The sequence below is a fragment of the Propithecus coquereli genome, unplaced genomic scaffold, assembly GCF_000956105.1.
Source record: "Propithecus coquereli isolate 6110/MARCELLA unplaced genomic scaffold, Pcoq_1.0 Scaffold548, whole genome shotgun sequence".
NCBI classification, from domain to species: domain Eukaryota; kingdom Metazoa; phylum Chordata; class Mammalia; order Primates; family Indriidae; genus Propithecus; species Propithecus coquereli.
This window is the reverse complement of record NW_012151374.1, coordinates 1,467,489-1,489,728: the sequence shown is the minus strand read 5'-3', so window position 1 is coordinate 1,489,728 and position 22,240 is coordinate 1,467,489. Positions and strand designations below refer to the sequence as shown.

Here is a 22,240-nt window from a genome sequence, read left to right as displayed (position 1 = left end):
CTGCCTTCCACGAAAGCCCGGCCTTCAGTCCCCTACGGAATTTACAGGGGAGGGAGATCGAGCTACACACGAACTACGACTGAGATAGAGCAAAGAAGTGCCATGATACAGGAGCAAAGCGCTGTCAAATTCGGAGACGGGAATCATTGATTTTGAGCAAGGCACTTGGGGGATGCTTAGACCAGTGGTTCTCAAAGTGTGTTCCCCAACTGGCAGCATCGGCACCCCCGGGATAAACTTGTTAGAGGCACAGACTTGTCCGGCATGCCCCAGGCTGTGTTTTGACAAGCCCTTCCAATGATGCACGCAAAGTTTGAGAACCACTGGTTCAAAGAAAAGATGATGTGAGATAGAGACCTTGAAAGCCAAGTAGGATTTCTATAATTAAGGGATGCTAGGAGGGCGTTTATACTACTTATCCCTTACCTGTGTATGGTGATTTACACCCTGCTATCTGATTTGACCTTTACAACAACAGGACATGAGACAGAGACGGAAGTGGATAAAGTTTAGGTTTGGAGGCAAATATGAATTGGGTACCAATCCTCATTCTGCCACAAAGCTGTGTGACCTGCAGGAAGACCCTTAGCCTCTCAGAACCTGCTTTCTCACCTGTAAATGCTAACAGTCATATTCACTGTGGGGATTTGGGGGAAGGATTCGATATAACATGGAGAGTTGGTGCTCAATAAATGGCTACTATTTCTATATATTACTTTTATTTTTATTTTTACAAACCCATATTGCCCATGAGAAAACCCAGGCTTGATGGTAGACATCAGGCTGTTGCTTGGATTCCTGCCTCTCAGGCCTGGGCTGGCTTCCTCTCTTCCCAGTTTTCACTACAGACGAAGACCCTACTAAGGCCCTCGTGCTGCTTCTCGAGCTATTAGCATGTCTGGGTTTAGCATACCTGGGACTAGAGAGGACTCCACTGGTCTGGTGTGAACTGGCAGCCACCGAGGCAGAGCTCGAGCAGAAGGAATTGCACGTCGAGAAGTATGGGTAAGGCTGAGGCATAAGCACCAGTGAGCATCTCATTTTCTCCCCCAAATTAGCGACTTTTGGGGAACAGATATACATAAGCCCTTTTGTGTCCTTCCCAAGTTTAAGGACAAAAGTGGGCAACCTTTTATAACTTGTAGCCACTGGATAAAGACTTGGTCTCTGAGAATTTAGTGGATTTTTTCTTTATATGTCCAGCATATACACTGCTGGAGGTGCTACTGGCATGGGGTGAGTGGAAGCCAGGGACACTGCCAAATAGCCCAATGTACAGGACAGCTTCCTAGTACCCAACAGAGAATAACCAAGTCCAAAACATCAATAGTGCCAAGGCTGAGAAGCCCTGTTCTAAAGTATTTCACCAAAGCCTCGAAGCAACATGTCAAAACTCAAGGCTGGGTATCCCTGGGTTTGTCTGATTCTATAATGGATTCCTCATTGTTCTCCCAACTCTTTCAGGCTAAAGCCCTTAGTGTTACCTAGAACCCTTCCTGAGCTTTGTTCCATAAATCCATTCAGTCTCCAAGGTGTGTGGATTTTTGCCCCATGATGTGTTCCCAAGTCATGCCCTTCCTTCCCATTCTCACCAGTCTAGCCAAGTATTACTCTCCATCATAGCTTGGCCAGGGTCATCTCCGCTGGATTTGTACTCCTGGAGCTCAGGAAACTTGTATTTTCCTCTTCGAGTCCTCCATGTCCAGTAAAGTGCCCAGCGAGTGGAATATACATGGGGAAATATATAGGAATACACAGCAAGAAAGATTTCTGGCTCAATATAAACCCAAATGTCCAACACTTCAATGAAAACGTATACATAAGATTTAAATTTGTCTTTTAATGAATACGTTATTATGGCAAAGAATTGAACATGCTTCATTAAAGAAGGATCAATATGATGACAAATTTTAAGCTTTCTTCTGGAAGTTCCACTCAATAATCTTTGTTATGTACTTTACTGCTTAATCTGCTTGTATATCAAACAATAAGTCCTAGAGAGAGGTTAGGTAATTTGTGGGTTCTGACAGCCTATGAGGTAGAGTTTATTTTCTGTCCTCTCCCTCAACTGCCTCCTACCTGCAGTTTTCCCCACTCACACAGCCTTGTTCCTTCTCTGTCCCCCACCTGACATCATACCACAGCTCATAGACCTGCTCACCGTCAGCTGCTTTTCAGCCTATGTGCTCAGCTGGGAGAAGAAACGCCTCTGAGGGGATCACCCAGACGTTTTCTTTTCTGTGCTTTTTTTTTTTGATGAGTTGATGCTTCTCAGTGACTCCATGGTTATAAACTGGATGTTAGGAAAAAACATTTAAGCAGAAATAAAGAAATTACTGTATCATGCTGCCATTTTCCTTATCATTTCCTTATTTTAAATTTTATTCCTTTAACGTCTTTATATCTGCTAGGCAGTCAATAATGGCTCTATCTATATAGAGATACTTCTCCACATGTATCTATATGTGTACATTATACATACGTGTGCACATTTCATATTGGTTTCCAGCGTAAACAATATGATCTCTAGGGTATTCGACCTTGGTAAGATCTGGTTTGCTGATTCAAAGGTGGAAACTCTTTCAAGGTTAGAGACTAATTGCTTTAGTCGTTCCCACTGGATTTAACATCTTTGAAAGTACAATACTCCCTAATAAGTCACAAGAGAGCTCATTCAGCCACAGCAAAGGTTAGCCCAGTCAATGGAACTATTATGTCTGTTTTCAGTTTATGTCAAGTGCTACAATTATCCTTTATATGGCTAATGATGCTGTAGAAATGAATATTAACCTCTTCGGAACGTTTCCAGGGGCTCACCAACCTGGGTAAATCTCTCTCAGGCCTTCAAATCAGCATTTCCAAAGAGAAAGAGAGAGAGAACATTAGTTCCCACAGACACCTTGCAAAAAAAAAAAAAGGAATCCATGGCCAAATAAATTTGGGGCACAGTGCAATATAGTTCCCTTGATCGCAAGGCATATTAGAAATACTATAGTAGCCATGAAGGTCCCAAGCCTGTTTGACCTCAGGAGTGTTTTTCATGGAGTACTTATTGACATGATATGGAATTAACTTGGGAAAATTCTGCTCTGAACGGTGCCATAGAACCTGGTAAACTATCACATGCTGACAGAGCCATGCTAGCCTTCCGTGACCCCGAATTCAGACTTGCTGTTATGCCATATTTGTTTATGGTCCATCACGTGATCTCCACACAGTTGCAGTGAACTTATTCACTTATTTCATGACATTTTTCCCTGGTTCTTCTTGGTCTATGCCGTGCTTTCTCTGAACCACAGCCCAACGTTCCATAAGAATACAAATAATTCTTACCCAGGCTCTGAGCCTCATGGAATCAGTGTCATGGCCCCCGAGATTGTTAGTGTTCTGTAGTACCCAAGAGACAACCAGCATGCTTGCTCCTGGAAGTGGGGATGGGGCAAATGGAGAGCGAAGAGGCCCTGCCCTTATGCATAGGTCCTGCAGTGTGACATTTGACAATGTGACCTCCTGCCCATATCACATCTGTCTTAGGGTGCAGCTGGAGAAGCCTACCTGAATGTTCATTCATTCCTTCATTCATTCACTTGAAAAGTATTTATTGAGAGTCTTTACTGTCTATCAGGCATGGTAACGAATACTGGGGACAGAGTGATGGGCTAAAAGGCAGCTTCCCCTGCAGTCTAATGGAAGACACATATTGCAGCCACTCTATTCATTTTTCTATCATTTACCCAACAAAATTTGAGATAAATGCTAAGAAGATAGTAAAAGGGGGCACCTGCGTGAGATTTAGAGGTTAGAAAAAAAGCTGCTTTCAGTGACATTTAACCCCTCCTTGTAGGAAGAGCAGGAGTTAGCTAAGTGAAGTCTGGAGGAAGAGGCGGTGGCACGTGTGTAGGTGCTGAGATGGGAGTTTGGTGTGTTCTCAGCAGGAACTGCAGACTAGCAGTGGGGGTGCTTAGAGGTGAGGCTGGAGGGGCACACAAATGGGAGGTCACAGAGGGCCTGTGGGTCTTGTTCAGGACTTGAGATTTTCAACTTAATTCAGAAGAAGCCACACTTTTGACAAGAATCACTATAGCTGCTGGGATTGAATTGGAGGGGCCAGAGTGGATACCCGGGAGTCAGTGAGAGAGGCGGGTCACTTGGCCAAGGGGCGCTGATAGTGGGGATGGAGCTCGGGGGTGGATGGGAGAGGGATTTGGGAGGTCAAATGGACAGTGCTGGATGAACAGTAGTGGGTGTGGGATGGGAAGGAAGAGTCAACAATGAGCCTCAGATTTCTGGCTTGAGTGACTACATTTGGGGCCTTTCTCACAGACCCAAACGTGAATCTTAATCATGTCTGGGCTATCTCATTACTGAGATAACCAGGAAGCTAGCCCTAAAATAGCCCGGATGTAATCTCAAAGGAGAAGACTGAGAAGATAAGACAGAGGAGTCTTTTCTCTCTACTGCTAGAAATGTGTTTCTCACAAAGAAAAAAAGAAAGAAAGAAAGAAAGGAAGAAAAATTAAAAAGACTCAAATAATAAACAGCTTCCCAATGGCAATATTCTATCATAAATGAGTTTTGGGGTTGTTTTGGTTTTTCTAACGAATATCTGATGAATTTTAAATTCTAATCTTTTCCCTTTGCACACATTTATAGAGGAAATTTATAGAGACCAATTTTCATTTTGAGTCATTGGCACAGGAAGTCCCTTTAGGTTCAAAACACAGCTATCCCTTGCCTTGTTTCCCCAAGACTACAACTTGATTGTGAGTGGGGCCTGGGGCTTTACCTATTCCCCCTTTCCATGAAAGTGCTGAAGGGCAGAAATTAAGGGAGCACAATTGTGTGACCTTGCCTTGTACTCATCAGAAATAATGGGTACTGTTATGGCTTTAAGTTCAAGGATAATGACAGTAGAAACCTGGCCATATCACTATACTAGCTTTTATTAATAGCTGACAGGGAAATTGCCTTTATTCTTCCAACAATCATAAATGACTCTCCCATTCACAGGGGTATTTTCAACTTTCATGGAGTTCGGAGTAATTTCTAAAGAAGAAAGTCCACGGAAGTTGGTATGGGTTGAACTGTGTTACCCCAAAATTACATGTTGAAGTCTTAACCCCCCAGTACCTCAAAATGTGACCTTATTTGGAAATAGGGTGGTTGCAGATGTAATTTGTTAAGATGAGGACATAGTGGAGTAGGGTGACCCCTTAATCCAATATGACTAGTGTCTTTATAAGAAGAGGAGAGAGACAAAGAGGGAAGACAGCCATGTGATAGCAGAGACAGAGATTGGAGTGATGCATCTTCAAGCTAAGGGATGCTGTGGATTGCTGACAAACACCAGAAACTAGAAGAGACCAGAAGGATCTTCCCCTGGGGGTTTCAGAAGGAGCAGTGGCCTGCAGACACCTTGATTTCAGATTTCTAGCCTGCAGAACTATGAGACAATAAACTTCTGTTGTTTTAAGTCATTCAGTTTGTGGCAGCCCTAGGAAACTAATATAGTTGTCACATGTGTCAGGAACTTGGAGATCATTTAGTCCATTCCACAGATAAGGAATCATGCTCGGAGATGTGGAGTGATTTGTCCAGAATCACCCAGTTCCTCTGCTTTGAGCAGAACTGAGCATTCCAATTCCTGTGGTTTGAGATTCTTTATAGAAGCAAACAATCAGACTTAAGTGCCAAACAAGGATCTGGCAAACCTTGACCACCTCCAAGAAAAAAGCAGAGGGCCAGGGAAGCTGATAGAGAAGACTTCAAAAGTATAGGGTAGGAGTGCCAGGAGCTTCAGACATGGTGGGGCAATGCTAGGAAAACCAGCCACAAAAGGGTAAGGAAGAGAAATATGGCTGTTGGGGCATTCACAGAATTGTGCAATCATCACTACCATCCATTTTGGAACATTTGTATCACTCCAACAAGAAACCTCATATATATTAGCAGTCATTCCCCATCCTCATTCTCCCCGCCCCTGGAAACCACTTATCATCTACTCTGTGTCTCTATGGATCTGCCTATTCTGAACACTTCATATAAATGCAATATGCAGCATTTTGTGTCTGGCTTTTTTCACTTAGCGTAATGTTTTTGAGGTTTATACATACTGTAGCATGTATCAGTAGTTCATTCCTTTTTTATTGCTGAATAATATTCCATTGTACAAATATATCACATTCTATTTATCTACTCATGAGTTGATGTATCCTGGCCATTTTTGAGCCCACCTTAGGACTCAATGCGTATTAGTTCAAAAAGCATTTTTCCATTAAGCATAAATTGTGAATTTAGGAGGAAGATAGATGAGATATCCTAGTCCTGACCATTTTATCTTCTTACCAAAGTTTGTGATGGGGGAGGATAGAGCCTTGAGAAAGACAAAAGAGGTTTGCAATGTGTGAGACCTATTTTTTCTGAACAGAAGGGAATCTGAGGATATAATTATAGCTAAAGTGTTAATGACTTAAATCTTGGCTCCTTTTGCACATAGCATGAGGAATGTGTGGATGGTTTCAAGAACTATGGCAGGCCTAGCCGGAGGGTAGAGGCCTGGCAGGCCTTCTGGAGAGTTCATCACACACAGACAGAGATTGGCTGCTGTAACACAGATCCTCCCTTCCATGCCCTCTCTTCCTCTTTCACCCCATGGAAACATGCTCCCCTTGAGGCCTTGTTTTGAGAATAATGGAAAAGGAAGGGAAGACTGGTCGCCACTGGTCCAGTGACTCCCCATGAGTGCAGTCATTTGACACAGCACCAACTGGTGCACATAATAGGTGCTCATTTGATTTTTTGCATGAACAGTGCAGAATATCTGAGTAGGAATGAGCTGCATCAAAAGAATGAGAGTTCCTTTAAAAGAAAGTCTCCACTTGACAGGAAAAAGTTCAGAGAGTGAGGAGGAGAATTTATGGAGGTGTGACCCCCAGGTAGCTGATAAAACTCAACCCTGACAGATTCGTCCTTCATGGAAAGATTCCATCTTTCCTCTAACTTATGTGTCCTTTGCTGAGGACAGTGGGAAGCACTTGATTCAGCTGGTGGTTCTAAAATTGAGGTAGATTTCAGTACAAAGAAACCCTAGCATTTCCCTGAAAAGATGCTAGACAGATTTCTAACAACATCTGGGAGGCCTATTTCTCTTGCTTTATGAAACCAGGTCTTGCATCCATTCTTCTTCCATGTCAGAGATCCTAGTGGTAAAAAGCAAATACAGGAAGAAGAAATGAAATGCATATCTGTCCCAGGCCACATGTCAGGTCTTTCTTGTCTTGGGCTTGTCTCCTCCTTCCACTGAGTAATATCCACTGTTCCCGTTGTTACTCAATTAATTAATCTCATCAAACTGAGTAAGGCTTATCTTAGGGATTCTCAACCAATGCCTCCCCACAGAGTCTCTCACTCTTCATTCCGTGGACCTCCACCAGTCAATAACAGCTTATGAAATGTTACATTGGGTAGTTTGTATTATAAAAGCAATACATATGCTAATTAGGCCTCCCTAACTCTTCATAATCCTTCCTAGCAGACCCCCACACTGCCAGGAGGGCTCTAGACTGACTTCTCACTTATTCTTTTGGCATATTTGGATTGGCAGGCCAAATCTGTGCCAAATTGTTCACTTCTACTAATCTCTCGAAAAGGAACCTCAAGATGGAATCTTGGAATGGATTAATAGTCTAGTCTATCTTGGCAAAGGGCAGCCATTGACCTTTTTCTTGACTCTAATCCTTCAAATCCTTGAAGTTAAGGTGTCAGCTGAAAATAATAAAAAGAAAAAGAAATAATCCTTCAAATCTTTATGCCAACACCTTTGGCGGAAGTGTATATTTGAGCCACCACTTCTCAGGACAATTTGGTAGTATCTATAAACTTTTAAAACACACAAGCCTTTGACCCAGTAATTCTGCTTCTAGACCAGGACTTCTCAAACCATCTGTGGCAGAACACCAGACTTTAAAAACCTCCAACTTGTCATGAATCATTGGTCGTGGATGTCATGGCCACCTCAAATTGACATAAAACTCTCAATATTTGTATTTATCTCATCACAAACCAGTAACATCCAGTTTGCAGATCTGGTCTGCATTGGTCTGCAGACCATTCTTTGAGTACCACTATACTAAACTTATTTTATTCTATAAATATGCATGCGTGTGAACACAAAAACAAAATGTTACAGAATAATTTATAATGGTAAAAAATTGGAAGCAATCTAAATGTTCAGCAATAAAAGACTAGGAAAATACCTTACAGTGCATTTATATAATGAAATGTTATGCAGCCTTGAAAAAGAAAAATATACACTCTGAGAAATATTAAGTGAAAAGAGCAAATGCAGAGCAGTGTTATAGTGTTTGCTCATTTATAGTTAAAGAGCAATTAAAGGCTTAGATGTGCACTGAAAACTTACAGAGGTGGTTGTGGCAGAGACTGCTAGCTGTCTACTAAATCTGTTCCCCCTTTTCTCCATGGTTATAGACTTTCTACTGGGCATATTTCCTAGCATATCTTGTGGTTAGGTGGGGTCAATTAGGTAACCAGAAGCTGTGTGCCACTGTTGAGTCTGGACCTTGAAACATGGTCCATGTAATCTTTCTTCCTATTTGTCCCCTTGCCTCCAATTGGAACCCAGTCATGGTGGTGACCTAGCATGGACCACACAAATGGTGCCAATTCTCTAAAAGACAACAGAGCAACAAGAGAATGGAACAAGGGATCTCGAACAGCCATGTAGAGCAAGGCTACCTTGCCAACCTTCACTCTTCTCAGTGGGACTATCGTGGGAAGTTTAGAGAAATGAAATTCTGCATTGTTGGGTCTCTTTATTATAGCAGCTGAGCCTTTATACTTATAATATGGAAGAACAGACAAGAATCTTTAATAGTCATTGCCTCTAGGAAGCAACAACATGTTGCGGAGAAGTTTAAACTTTGTTGTGCAATCTTTTGCAAAATTTGAATTTTTAAAAACTTATATGCAAGAATTAGCATTTTTAACAAGTATTATTTTTAAATGATAATAGAAAACAGAACAATGTTGACTTTCTCATTGAAAAGTCATAGGTCTGAGTTTCTCATACCAGTATCTTTAATTGAGGAATAAGTGAGTTTCGGAAACAAGCATTTTTATTAGTCACTGATTTCACTGTCTTCACTGTATGAAGATATTTACTGAGGAGAAAGTAAAGCTGTGTGTGACTTTTGTTAACTTTTGATTCTGTCAACAGAACACTACCAAAGTGCACGAGTTTAACAGATTCTTAATTACTAATGCTACTGAAAAATCTTCATTTTTATTTTATTAATACCAAAATAATCAGGGGACATAGGAATGAACTTCTACCAGACAACAAATTAATGTGGTAACAGCAGAGATGTTATGGACTGAATGTTTGTGTCCCACCTAAATTCATATATTGAAAGCCTAACCCCCAATGTGATGGTATTTGGAGGTGGGGCTTTGGGAGATGATTATGTCATGAGAGTGGAGCCTTCATGAATGGGATTAGCACCTTTATAAAAGAGACCCCAGACAGTTTTTTCATCCTCTTCCCACCATGTGAGGATAAAAGAAGTCAGCAGTCTACAACATGGTAAGAACCCTCATCAGAACCCAGCCATGGTGGCACCCTGGTCTCAGACTTCCAGCCTCCAGGACTATGAGGAAAATAAATTCAATTGTTTGTGAGTCACCCAGTCTGGTACTTCGTTAGAGTAGCCCAGATGGACTAAGACAAGGGCTGAGCTCTAATTGCCCCTACCATTCTTTTTAGGGTGGCCCCTCATAGAATGATCTTGTTTTAGATGTTTGTCACTATGCCTCAACAAGCACAAGCATAAATATCTTCCTAAAAACTCATCGTGGTCCCCAAACAGGGTTCAATGTGACAAAACTAAATTGTCCTTGGCAAACTTGTGCTGATTTCCACTCTGTCCATATTCAATAACACCATGACACACCATTTTGGCCAGTTCTTTAGAAATACATATTTAAAGACAACTCATCCTGCAAGATTAACTAAGAGGGTGTACTTCAGGAAGGGTAGTGATTGGAGGTTTTTCTTCTTCTCATTCTGAAGGGACTTTATTTTTTTGTGCTTGGATAATTTTCAATTATTCTCAGGTAAATTTCATAAGATGCCTCAAGATTCATACCTATACTGGGTAGAGGATGCTATGGACGGATGCAGATGAACTATGAGAGTGGCAGAGGTAGTAAGGGGTGCCAAAGTTATTTCATTTGGGAGAATTGCATAATGGCTACCAACAGCTAGGCATTCTGATTTTATGTTTTCTGAGTAGGAAATTAAGGTAGAATTAATTTCTCTATTAAAAATTATCTTAATTTTAAAACTTCATGAAAACTGCTTCCTCTTTAATTTCTACCAAAGATTTAAAAAAAAAAATTCTCAAAAAAACCCAGCATAGAAGGTAATGTCTTTTACATTATAGACCTATTTCTCTACCATATATTTATCATACACTCATTACGTGAAATGAAACATTTTTATTCATTCATTTAAAGATTTACAACAATGGCATTTAACAAATACTCCAAAAGCTTCTAATTTAGCTACATACTTTTAAAAAATGATCAAGAAGTAAAAGACACTTAAAAAACTATCTTTCTCAGCCTTTCAAAGGCATCTAAACCTTAGAAGTCAAATATTATAGCCCATATTTGTACAAGTAATTGTAAAAATGACTAATGCAACCACAGCATAATATAACCATGTAGCCACAGATTTATGATAAATCTAAACAGTAGCTTAATATCAGAACTACTAGTCACAGTGGAAAAAGTTCTTAGATATTGAAAAGAAGGTCTATTAGGCCAGCTGCTAAGATGGCCCACAGTTCCCCATCTCCTGATATTCACAATCTATGATCAAGATGGTAGGCTGTCCCTGATGGCAGTCCAGGGAAAACGGTCGATGACCAACTGAGGTAATAGCAGCCCACCATCTTGGTCTTCACCTGCTTTACCTGGACTGAGGTGGTCACTCCCATGGAGCTGGCAGGGCCTGTGGTTTACTTCTAACAAATAGAATATGGCCAAAGGCTGGGATATCACTTTACTGATTAGATTACAAGAGACCGTGACCTCATCTTGCTAGCAGCCTCTCTCTCTGTTGCTGGCTCTGATGAAGGAACCTGCCTCGTGAGAGAGGTCCACATGGCAGGGAACTGAGAACAGCCTTTGGCGAATAGCCCAGGAGGAACTGAATCCTGAAAACAACCACCTGGGTGGGAGCTTGGGAGTAGATCCCAACCCCAGAGATGCCTGTGGTCCTGGCTGACACCTACATTGCAGCCTCCGAGAGACCCTGAAGCAGAGGACCCAGTTATGCTGTGTCTGGACACCAGATCCACGAAAACTGTGAGCTAGCAAATGTGTATTGTCTTAAGCCACTAAGTTTTGGGGTAATGTGTTACATAGCAATAGCTAACTAAGACAGAAAGGTCATTGCTTTGCATTTTTATTATGGTATGAAGCCATGACTTAACATCAGTTAGTACTGCTTAATGGAATCAACATACAAATTGTTATACCGTGAGTCATTTTCAGTTAAGACCACATTTTTCAAACTTTGCCAAAACAAGCCTTCTGCCTTTGGGTTGTCAGGCCATTGGAGGATGGAGCTCTTACAGATCCGCTGCCGCAGCCTCAAATACTGAGAATGCTGCAAGACTGGCTCCAGCAGGATAAATACAATCACATCCATGTTCTCATCCATTAGCCTCTGCAAGGCCAAGTAGAAAGCTGTTTTAAAGTTCCAGCTTTTTGCATATTTTTTGGTTAAAACAAAGATTGTTTTCTTGCTCTGGTTGATGCTCTGCATGAGGTTATCGATGATGGCCAATCCCGGGTCCCAATCCCTCTCTTCTAAACAAAGGAGAACATTTTTTTCTTGACTCTCTTCAAGGTGGTAGCGCAGCTCGTTTATCACCCAGTCGGTAACAGAGGCATCTTTGGTGTCATAAGAAATGTAAGCATCATAGAAAGTTTGGGATGTGGAAAGAGACCTATAGCCTTTTACCTTAGCTAGACACACATGATAGATAAACCAAACATCCCAGCAAAACAAGTGGTGAGCCAGGGCGGTCAACATAACCATGGTGGTGATAAAGAATGAGAAGAAAAATAACACCACCGCGATGGTATCTGAAACACAAGTTGTTAGCTCCAGACTCACGATGCTCTTCCCTCTCTGATCCCCGGGACTGGCACAAATGACATCTGTCAATCTAGGAATTGTTATATTCAGATTTTCATCCATCCACCTTCTAAAATCTCCAATGTCACAGGTGCAGTTGAAAGTGTTTCCATGTAGTTCCAAAAGAGATAAATTGGTGTTCTTCGTCTGAAGCGTGGATTTGTTGATCATCTTTAGCAAGTTGAAACTTAAGTCGAGGTGCACCCGCTGCGGATTTCGGAAAAGAAGCCAGAGGGCAGGTAGGAAATCCTGTTGTGACTCAGCCGCAGTGTCCGAAGGGAGGATGGAAATGTAAACAGGCTATCAGTTAGAAAGTACAGCTTGTTTCCATGTAAGTCAAGCAAGCTGAGCCGTTGAAACTGCTGGAGTAATGTCCAGTTAAAGAAATTTAACCTATTATCACGTATACGTAGTTCGGTGAGACCGTGGGGCAAATTACTGAACACATCGTTTGGGATAGATGTCAGTCTATTAAAGGATATATCAAGCCGTGTCAGATTGGTGAGACCTTTAAAAATGGAGATGTACCTATTATCTTCATTCCACAAAATGTCCAGGCGATTCCCACTGAAAACTAATTCTTCCAGGGACTTGCTTTCCAGATTATACTTTTCTGTTAAAGTATAAATGCCGTTGTGGCTCAAGTTTAAAACTTTTAGCTGTGTTAAATTTTCAATAAATTGTAGACGATGTGTTACTCCTGCTATTTTGAAATAGTGTGAATTGTAGCTGAGATCTAGAACTTCTAAGTTGTCCAAGTCACTGAGGGCATGAACATTATCAAAGTCTAGTGCATTCTTTGTCAAATCCAAATATTTGATTTGACGCACGGCTGAAAATTCAGTTCCATTTAACACCTGAGCATTGTCGTTTGAAGACAGATTTAAGCAGGCAATGTCATGAAAACCTTCAAATTGCTTTCTCCCAATAAAGAAAATATTGTTCAAGCTTAAATCTAAGGCTTTGCCATAGCCTGTACATTGTGGCTTTATTAAAGGACTGGTCGTATGATAAAAATTCGAATGTGGGTCAAACTCAGTATGAATTGAGCGTCGTTTAAGGATATGACTTTGGAAAGAGGAATTGTCTGCATAATTCTGCCTGATATCACTCACAAAGGGTGATATTCTGTTTTCTGACAAGTAAATAATTTTCAGTTTGGAGAAATTTTGGAAAAGAGTAAAGTCAATTTGCTTAATAAAGTTAATACCCAAGTTAATAGTCGTTAAGTTTGGAAGCCCCATCAGTGGCTGGAAATCTTCTTTCCTAAGTTCCTGGAACACATAACCTCTTAAATGCAATGCCTGGAGAGACGAAAGTTTAGAGAAGTTGTTGGAAATATTAATATATTGTGGATATTCTGTTTTTACATAGTTAAAAGATAAATCAAATATTTCTAAGTGGGGCAGCTTCGTTAAAAATGCCCCAGAGGCTATTTCTTTCACTAAATAGTTGAATTCAAGATGCAGCACCTTCAGACAGGGCATATTTTCAAACCAGGTTGCAGGAACCTCCCGGAGGGAAGTGCTAGAGAGGTTTAGGTATTGAAGTTTAGTCAGGTTTTGAAAAGCAAGAGGATGTATCTGAATTGAAGCATCTTTATCACAAGGTGTGCATGGAAACGGCGCATTGAAACACCTCGGACAGTTCCCGCTTAAATCTAGTGCTATTAAATTTGTCAATCCCTTGAAGTCTTCTTGACTGATCTTTTCGATCTTGGCATTGCTCAGATAAAGTTCCAGTAGGGAGTTGGGCAGTTTTGGTGGCACGTGGAAAAGAGGATTGAAAGATAGTGACAGCACCTTCAAGTTAGTCAGGTTTTCAAATGCTCCATTTTCTATGTCAAGCGTTTTATTACAAACTTTGTTAAAATAGCAGTTCCAGCCCAAATAGAGTCTTTCCAAGTTCGTAAGTCCTGAAGTATCATTTTTAGTTACCCCATTTATATTGTTTTGAATTAGACTAAGTTCTCTCAAAGACCCTGGCAGAGCAGCGGGTATTTTGAGTAACTGACTATCTTCAAGCAGTAACACCCTTAGGTTTTTCAGGTCGAGGAATGCCCCGTCTGTAATAGTCATGCCACTTTTATTCATATCAGGATTTTCATACTCGTACTGTACACTGGGGTTGTAGTTTAGATTTATTTTAGTGAGATTTTGTAGGCCTTGAAATGATTCATTCGTTACGTATGTGATGAAGTTATCAGACAGGTCCAGTTCTGTCACATATTTGCCCACTGTTTGGGGAACTTCTTGCAGTCGACGATGGCTGCAATCTGCAATAACAGAGTCATTTCGCTTTTTCTCATCACAAGGATAGCTTCTAGAATGACTTGCTTCAGGGAAGAACTCACAGGAACCAGAGATTATCAGGAAAAGGCAGGTCAGAACTGAAGACTGGAGGGACATGTTTTCCTAAGGAAAATCAAGAATGGAAGCACACTATTAGGGCAGCAGTATTATTTGCCAGGCGTTTCATAATGAAATTAACAGTGCTGTACCATGCTTGTATGAGTTTTGAAGTGTGAATTCTCTTAACAATTAGATAAGTTGCATCAAATTAGGTTCAGAATGATTTCACATTTTTACTGTGCTCAGCTTAATGGTGCCAAAAGAAGTTGAAGATGAAGCTACCTGTGATTATGATGATGAGAAGACTTGGAAAACTTTTGCAGAGGCCATTAATCAAGATGCCCCACTACCATAATGAGTCTGAGCTGGACCATGGCTGTAGTTCATACTAAGTCTATAGCTTAACAAGCTATATAGTTATAGCATCAACCTATGGGCATAACTCTTGATGAAACTTTGGCCAGTCCCCAAGGAGAGTTCAGATCCAACTTCTAATATGGTGTCATCCAAGATCTTCAAGGTAGAGTCATCTCCACCTTATCTATATAACCATATCTCTCACTGGTATTTCCCACAATTTTTCTATACCTCTGTGGCAATATGTATTTATTGTGTTCTCTTATCTCCTTACATGACTGGAAATTGGGCACCTAAAGCTTATAGTAATAACAAACAAACTGTCAGGTTTTGTGCTAAGTGCTTCATAAACATTTCCTTACCCACACTAATGCTCACAGGAACACAATGCAGTAGGTTTTATTATTATCCATATTTTGCAGATGAAAAAATAAACTTAGAGACTTAAGTAACTTTCAGAAGGATGGCACATTGTAGTGCTGGGACTTGAGCAAATCTGATTCCAAAATCATATTTTTAACCACTAACTATCACGCTACACAATCTCCTTTTGAAATCCTTGTGCCAGAACAGTGCCTGAAATGTAGACAGCATTCAAAAAATTGTTTGTGGAATGACTACTACTTGTATGTCCCTTATCATGCAAACATTGGCATTTATAGCTATTCATTAGCTAATTTTAAAACTTCTGTAAGGAAAACATGGTGCTTTAGTAGAGTGCCTCATTTTCTGTGACTGTTTCTTTATAAGTAGAGGGCTGAATGTATTACTTTTGGTAACCAGGCAATGCAATAAACACATTAATGTGATTGGTTTGATCAAAAGTTGTGATTAAGAGAACTCTCGGGATCTTATTTCACAGGATACAGAGACCAACTTCTACTAAATTAGATTTTTCACTAAAGCCCAACTCATGTCTTTATTGTGAGTTAAACCAGATAAGTTCCTTCTTTTGAAATTCTAAAATTTAGGGCTGGCGAACTACCACCCTTATATATCACACCTTTACTATGTTATAAAAGGTCTTTATGTGGATGTTGATTATTCAGAGGACCAATAATTATTGCCCATTTGTAACAGCCAAGAAAAGCCAGCTCCTCATGAGATGAAAATTAAAGTAGAGCAGAACTCCCAAGCATTTTCAATTGCTTGCAGTTATTTTCTTTCTTTTTTTTTTTATTTCAGCATATTATGGGGGTACAGATGTTTAGGTTACGTATGTTGCCCTTGCCCCCCCGCCCAAGTCCGAGTTTCAAATATGTCCATCCTTCGGGTGGTGCACATTGCACTCTTTGTGTATGCATATACCCGTCCCCCCTCCCCCCTGCCCAACATCCAATAGATGTTATTCTTATATGTGCACTTATGTGTTGATCAGTTAATACCAATTTGATGGTGAGTACATGTGGTGCTTGTCTTTCCATTCTTGGGATACCTCACTTAGTAGAAGCTTGCAGTTATTTCCAAATACAGCACTATCAAGACGTTGCTGCTTAATGTTTAACTCATACTAAAAGAAGGCCCTGCTTTTACCTGGTGTGGTAGGCAGAGTTTTAAGATGGGCCCCATGAATTTTGTCTCCCGGTATTACTCCTGTGATTACACTATATTATATGGCACGTAGGAGATTACATAGATGGGCCTAATGTAGTCATATGGGTCTTTAAAAACAGAGAGTTTTTTTCTGGCTAGTGGCAGAAGGAAAAGTCAGATAGATAGGGAGCATGAGAAGAATTGGATGCACTATTGCAGGCTTGAAGATGGGGCCCCATGACAAGGAAGGCAGTCAGCTAGCATGGAAATAGGGGAGGCGGGGGTGTCAGTTCTTACAACAACAGCAAGGAACTGAAATCACCGGACAATCTGAATGAACTTGGAAATGGATTTTTACCCAGAGCCTAGCTTGGACGACACCTGGATTTTCGCTTTATAAGACCTGGAGCAGAGGACTCAGGCATACCTGCCTGGATTCTAACCTACAGAAATTTAAGCTAGTAAGTGGGTGTTGTTTGAAGCCTGTAATTTGGGGCTATTTGCTGTGCAGCAAAAGAAAACTAATACGTCTAGAAAATATGGGCTATAAGATGATTTATGGCTTGAAAACATGCAGCTCCTGCAGAGGCAGCCATGGGTCTTCAAGGTCAACATCTGCACTGGAAGACACAGGCACACCAAGGGGACAATGAAGCTCAGGCATTCGAGGAACTTTGGAGATGGGGGAATGTCCCAGGCAATGTTATATTTGCTTGGGCACCTAAGCAGAACTAAGCCTATGTGATTTCCAAGTCTGAACATTGCTAGATTTGAAAGTCACTTTCCAACTCTCCTCTGCCTTAATTAGCTAGTGGGTGGCCTGGGGAGTCTATTTGGTCACACTCACAATTTATGGACTGGCTCACAGACTATTGGTTAAAACAGACATGACTTAAACACGGTAACATTGCGAGATGTCACAAAGAAGTACATGATACTGTAAGAGCCTAAAAAGAGATCTACTCATGGAGGCCAGGGAAGACTTCCCTGAAGACATGAAACCTGAGCTGTGATTCAAGGTTGAATAGGCATGTATAAGGCACAACTAAGACGTCAAAGGAATATTCCAGGCAAGATGAGCAGCATGTGCAAAGGCTCTAAGTCTATTCCTGTGAATTTTCCAGGCTACGCCTTCAAAGAAGCCTTGGTCTAGGAATCCAGAGAGATTGGTGTGGGCCTGAGAAAGGCACATCAGGTTTCAAGTTCTCAAAGCTGGTTGAAGCCTGCACAGAACTGCCTGCAACGCTAGAGCCCAGAGTAAGAGATAGGGCCCGGAGGATCGGGATGGCACATAAGAGGTGGACATGTTGCTGAAGTTCTTTGTATCTCCATGTCACCACGTTCAGTGGACATTTTTAAGTCCTCGTCTTATTGAGCACATAAATGGAAGGGACTAAAAGAAAGCCAAGGACTCGAGAAAAGAACAGAGTGGGTTTAAAAAATCATTTATTTAAACTGACAACTAAAAAGTGTATGTATTTATGGTGCATGGCATGATGTTTTGTAATATGTATACATTGTGGAATAGCTCACTTGAGCTAATTAACATAAGTATCACCTCACATACTTATCACTTTTTTATGGTGAGAACACTTAACACGGACTTTCTTGGCCATTTTCAAATGTACAATAACTTGTTATTAATATAGTTGCCATGATGTGCAATGGATCTCTTGAACTCATTCCTCCTGTTGCACTGAAATTTTGGATCCTTTGGCCAACATCTCGCCAATCTCCCTGTCCCCCAAGAGTAGATGTAGATTTTGATTTTTTATCTGAGGAGTAATGTGAGCCTTTGAAGGTTTTAAGCAGGGTGGCACCATGCTTCAATTGATTCTGCAGTGGTCACTGGCAAGAGGGCACAGAACTCTTGAGGTGATGGGAACTTGAACTAGATTGTTGGCAATGGAGAAAGAGAGAAATGGATTCAAGAGGTGCTTAGGAGGTCCATTTGAGAGACATAGCTAGGGGTGTTTAAATGGGTTGGGGTTTGTGAGGGAGAGGAAGGCATTCAGAGTAACTTCCAGGTTCCTGATCTTAGCACCTGGATGGATGAGTGACAATCTTCTGAGAAAGAAGATTGTTTGGGGAGGCAGGATATTAGCAATTAAATTTGACATGTTAATTTTGAGTTGAGTCTATGATATTCAAGTGGAGATGTCCAGTAGGCAGTTGTGTATATGGGTGAAAACTCACAGGAGAGTTCTGATAGAAGAATGAATCTGGGAGTCGTGGTAATTAAAACCATGGGTATGAATGAGATCATTCAGGGCAGTGTAAGGCATAAAGGATCTTCCATACTTTAGTTCTATTAACAACAATTTTCTCGCCTTTTTTTCTAGTAATTTTATGATTTTACTTTCTTACACTGAAATATCTTATCCCACTAGAATTGTTTTGGCATAAAATGTGAGATGTAGACCAAGACTATTTTTTTTTCTAGATGGAGATTTAGTTGCCCCAACATCATTTATCGAATAATCTTTTGCTCACTGATTTGATATGCTTCCCATGTCATATACTAACTTTTCTGTGTGTTTGGATCTATTTCTAAACTCTTTGCTCTGTTTCATCAATCTGTTATTATTTAATACATACTTAATATAAATATTATACATTTAACATGTAAAGACTTTTTATGTATTGATGAGAAGACAAATAACCCAATAGGAAAATGGACAAAAATATATTAACAGACAGTTCACATAAAAAGGAAACATAAATAGCTCTTAAACATAGGAAAAGACACTCAACATCACTCAAAAAAATTACACTGTGATACCATTTTTCACGGATTCTATTGTGTGGGTGAGGACTGAGGAAATGGGTACTCTCATATTTTGCTGGTAAGAGTCTAAATTAGTACCACCTCTAAGATGGAGAGCAACATGTAATGTCTATCAAAATTGGAAACATATACTTGAGGTCAGCACTTTCAATTCTAGAAGTAGATCCTAAAGACATACTCTCACATATGTAAATGACTATATACAAGGATGTTCAATGCAGGGTTGTTGGCAATAGCAAAAGATTAAAAATAATCTAAATGCCTCTGAGCAGTAATCTGGTTAAATAAATTAGGTTATATTCACACAGTGAAATACTATGTAATAATTAAAAGGATAAGGCAATTCTATATTCATTCATTCATTAAATATTATTGAGCAGATATTTTATTTCAGGATCTGTTTTCAAGTTGCAGACACAGCAATGAACAAAACAGATTAAAATACGTGTCCCTTTGGAACCTATGTTGAAAGACAGAATGTTAGACAGGGGAAAGCACTACAGAGAAAAACATAGACCAGAAGGGGGATGGTATGTAGAACGTCCCTCAGCTGGGACTTGTCTGATGTTTTTGTCATGATTAGACTGACCTTACGGCTTTGGGAGAGGAAGACCACAGAGGTGAAGTGCCATTCATACCAAGGGTACATGCTATGAACATGACTTTCACTGTTGATGCAGACCTTGATCATCTGGCTGAGGTAGTGTTTGTCAGATCTCTATGACAATTTTTAACTATAGATTAATAAAAATTAATTTTTGAAAAGGTCTATGAGGAGGAATATGTCAGGGTGAGGCCAGATTCCATTCCCTTCCCTTCGAGTGCTAAACAGAGCACTGTTGGTAGGTGAGACGTCTTTAGGTGGATACTTGAGTGGGTCCAGAGGGTAAGGGCCATCCTGTGTGGCCTCACTAGCCTCAGGTTAAGGCCTCAACATCTAATCTCAAATGCAACTCTCTAGCGCGTGCAAAGCAGAGCAGTTGAGCAGAAAAGCCTCCAGGGGCCGCTAGAGACCAGGAGAGGGGCCTTTTGAGCTTCACCCTGTTCTTTCAGGATGAAAATGGCCTCCAGGAGAGTCTAAGGCAACTTAAAATAAATTATGGGCCATGGAAAATTACTGAACACGTGTTGACAAATTCCAAATAACCTGAATTTGTTGTAGGAGGAGAAGGAATGGTGAGTGGGTAGCTAGCAAAGAAGTTGACAAGGAAACCCTGATTGTTCAACCTTCTATATTCCGTGCAGGACCTCACAGAGTTTGAATAGATTGTTAATGCTAATGTCCCAGGGTGCTCCGCTAAAGCCCAGCAGAGGGAACCCCAGCTCCCACCATCCAGCTGGATCTTAGACCAGAGGGCAGAGCCCAAAGGCCCAGCAAGAGCTGCATCTCCTCAGCCAAGTTCTTCCTTTCAGCCATACCCATGCCTCTGACTACCAAAAGTTGTGGCTCCAAAAGGCTATCAGAGAGAATCTGATCCCAGATCAAGTGAGAACGGTACCAAGGAGAAGTCACCCTCACTATGGCAGAACCAATGACTAAAAGCCATCCAGGCCAGCTGTGGTGGCTCATGACTGTAATGCCAGCACTTTGGGTGGCCAAAGCAGGAGGATTGCGGAGGCCAGGAGTTTGAGACCAGCCTGGGAAACATAGTGAGACCCCACCTTTGCAAAAAATAGAAAAATTAGCAGGGCGTGGTGGCCCATGCCTGTAGTCCCAGCTACTCAGGAGGCTCAGGCAGGAGGATTGCTTGGGGCCAGGAGTTCAAACCCACGGTGAGCTATGATCATGCCACTGCACTCCAGCCTGGGGTGACAGAGCGAGATCCTGTATCTTAAAAAAAAAGAGAGAGAGAAATATGCAAATAAAATAGAGAAATGGCAACTCTGCAAATAACTTAGGGAAATGGTAACTCTGCAAATAAAATAGAGAAAAAAAGTGCAACTATGCAAATAAAATAGAGAACGAGAGAGAGAGAGAAAGAGAGAGAGAGAAAGAGAGAGAGAGAGAGAAAGAGAGAGAGGGAGAGACTTCTGTTGGTTGAACCTGACAGTTGACTGGCTCCCATTAAAGCGATCGTAAAGGAATAGAACCCTACCAGGTCAAAGAAGGCATAAGAGGAGACAACAGCAGACGAGAGATATCTACAAAGTCTAGGAAGATGGAAAGCAGATGGATGAGCAGTCGTTGGCAGAGCAGAGCAGAGCAGGCTGATGCCTAAAGTCAACCAGAGGAAAGTCCATTCGCACCACAGAGCCCAGGAAGGGCGCAGGAACTGGAGGCAGCAGGCACCTTGAAAGGTGGCATGCCAGGTGCCCTGGACAGTAGATTGATTGAACATCTGCATGAGAAGTTAGACCCCTCCTGACGCTCTCCCTCCTGAGATTTATTATCTTTGAAGGTGGAATCTGAGAGCCTTGGGCATGAGCGGAGGCAGGGGCGACTGCCCTACAGAAAACACAAGGGACGGTGTTGGCTGGACACGATGGCTCACACCTTGTAATCCCAGCACTTTGGGAGGCTGAGGTGGGAGGATCACTTGAACCCAGGAGTTCAAGGCTGCAGTGAGCTATGATCGGACCATTGCACTCTAAGCCCAGGTGATAGAGCAAGACCCTGTCTCAAAAAAAAAAAATGTATGTAGAGTACAGGACCCCACCCTCTTCCCTGTCTCTGCTCTGGGAACTCTGACGGCCACCTGGCTTATAAACACCCCACTCCGGCACCCCAGGTGGGACCCTGGAGGGTCGTCTGGCTCTGGGAATACAGACTACATGGCAGCAGGGCGGGGCCTGGGTGACGCTAGGGAGGCACACGCTGCTTGCACAAGATTTAAGGGGACATGGAAAAACTTAGTGATTGAGATGAAGACTATTCTAAAAAATTAAAAGCCACCATGAACAAAAGATCAGCGTTTCAAATAAAGGCAGGATCCGGGCCTGCACTTGCAAGACACTGCTTCACCTGCCTCTCCCCGGTCCCAGCTC

The 22,240-nt window shown here is 41.4% G+C and overlaps 1 protein-coding gene across 1 annotated transcript; it reads right to left on the bottom strand.

Annotated features, from left to right (window-relative positions):
• Positions 1–10,508: 10,508 nt before the first annotated feature.
• Positions 10,509–20,925, bottom strand: TLR8 (toll-like receptor 8). The gene is given in 3 exon segments (XM_012657566.1): positions 10,509–12,432; positions 12,435–14,640; positions 20,918–20,925. Coding segments are annotated over 2 exon segments (3,111 nt in total). The 5' UTR covers positions 14,635–14,640; positions 20,918–20,925; the 3' UTR covers positions 10,509–11,521.
• Positions 20,926–22,240: the final 1,315 nt, after the last annotated feature.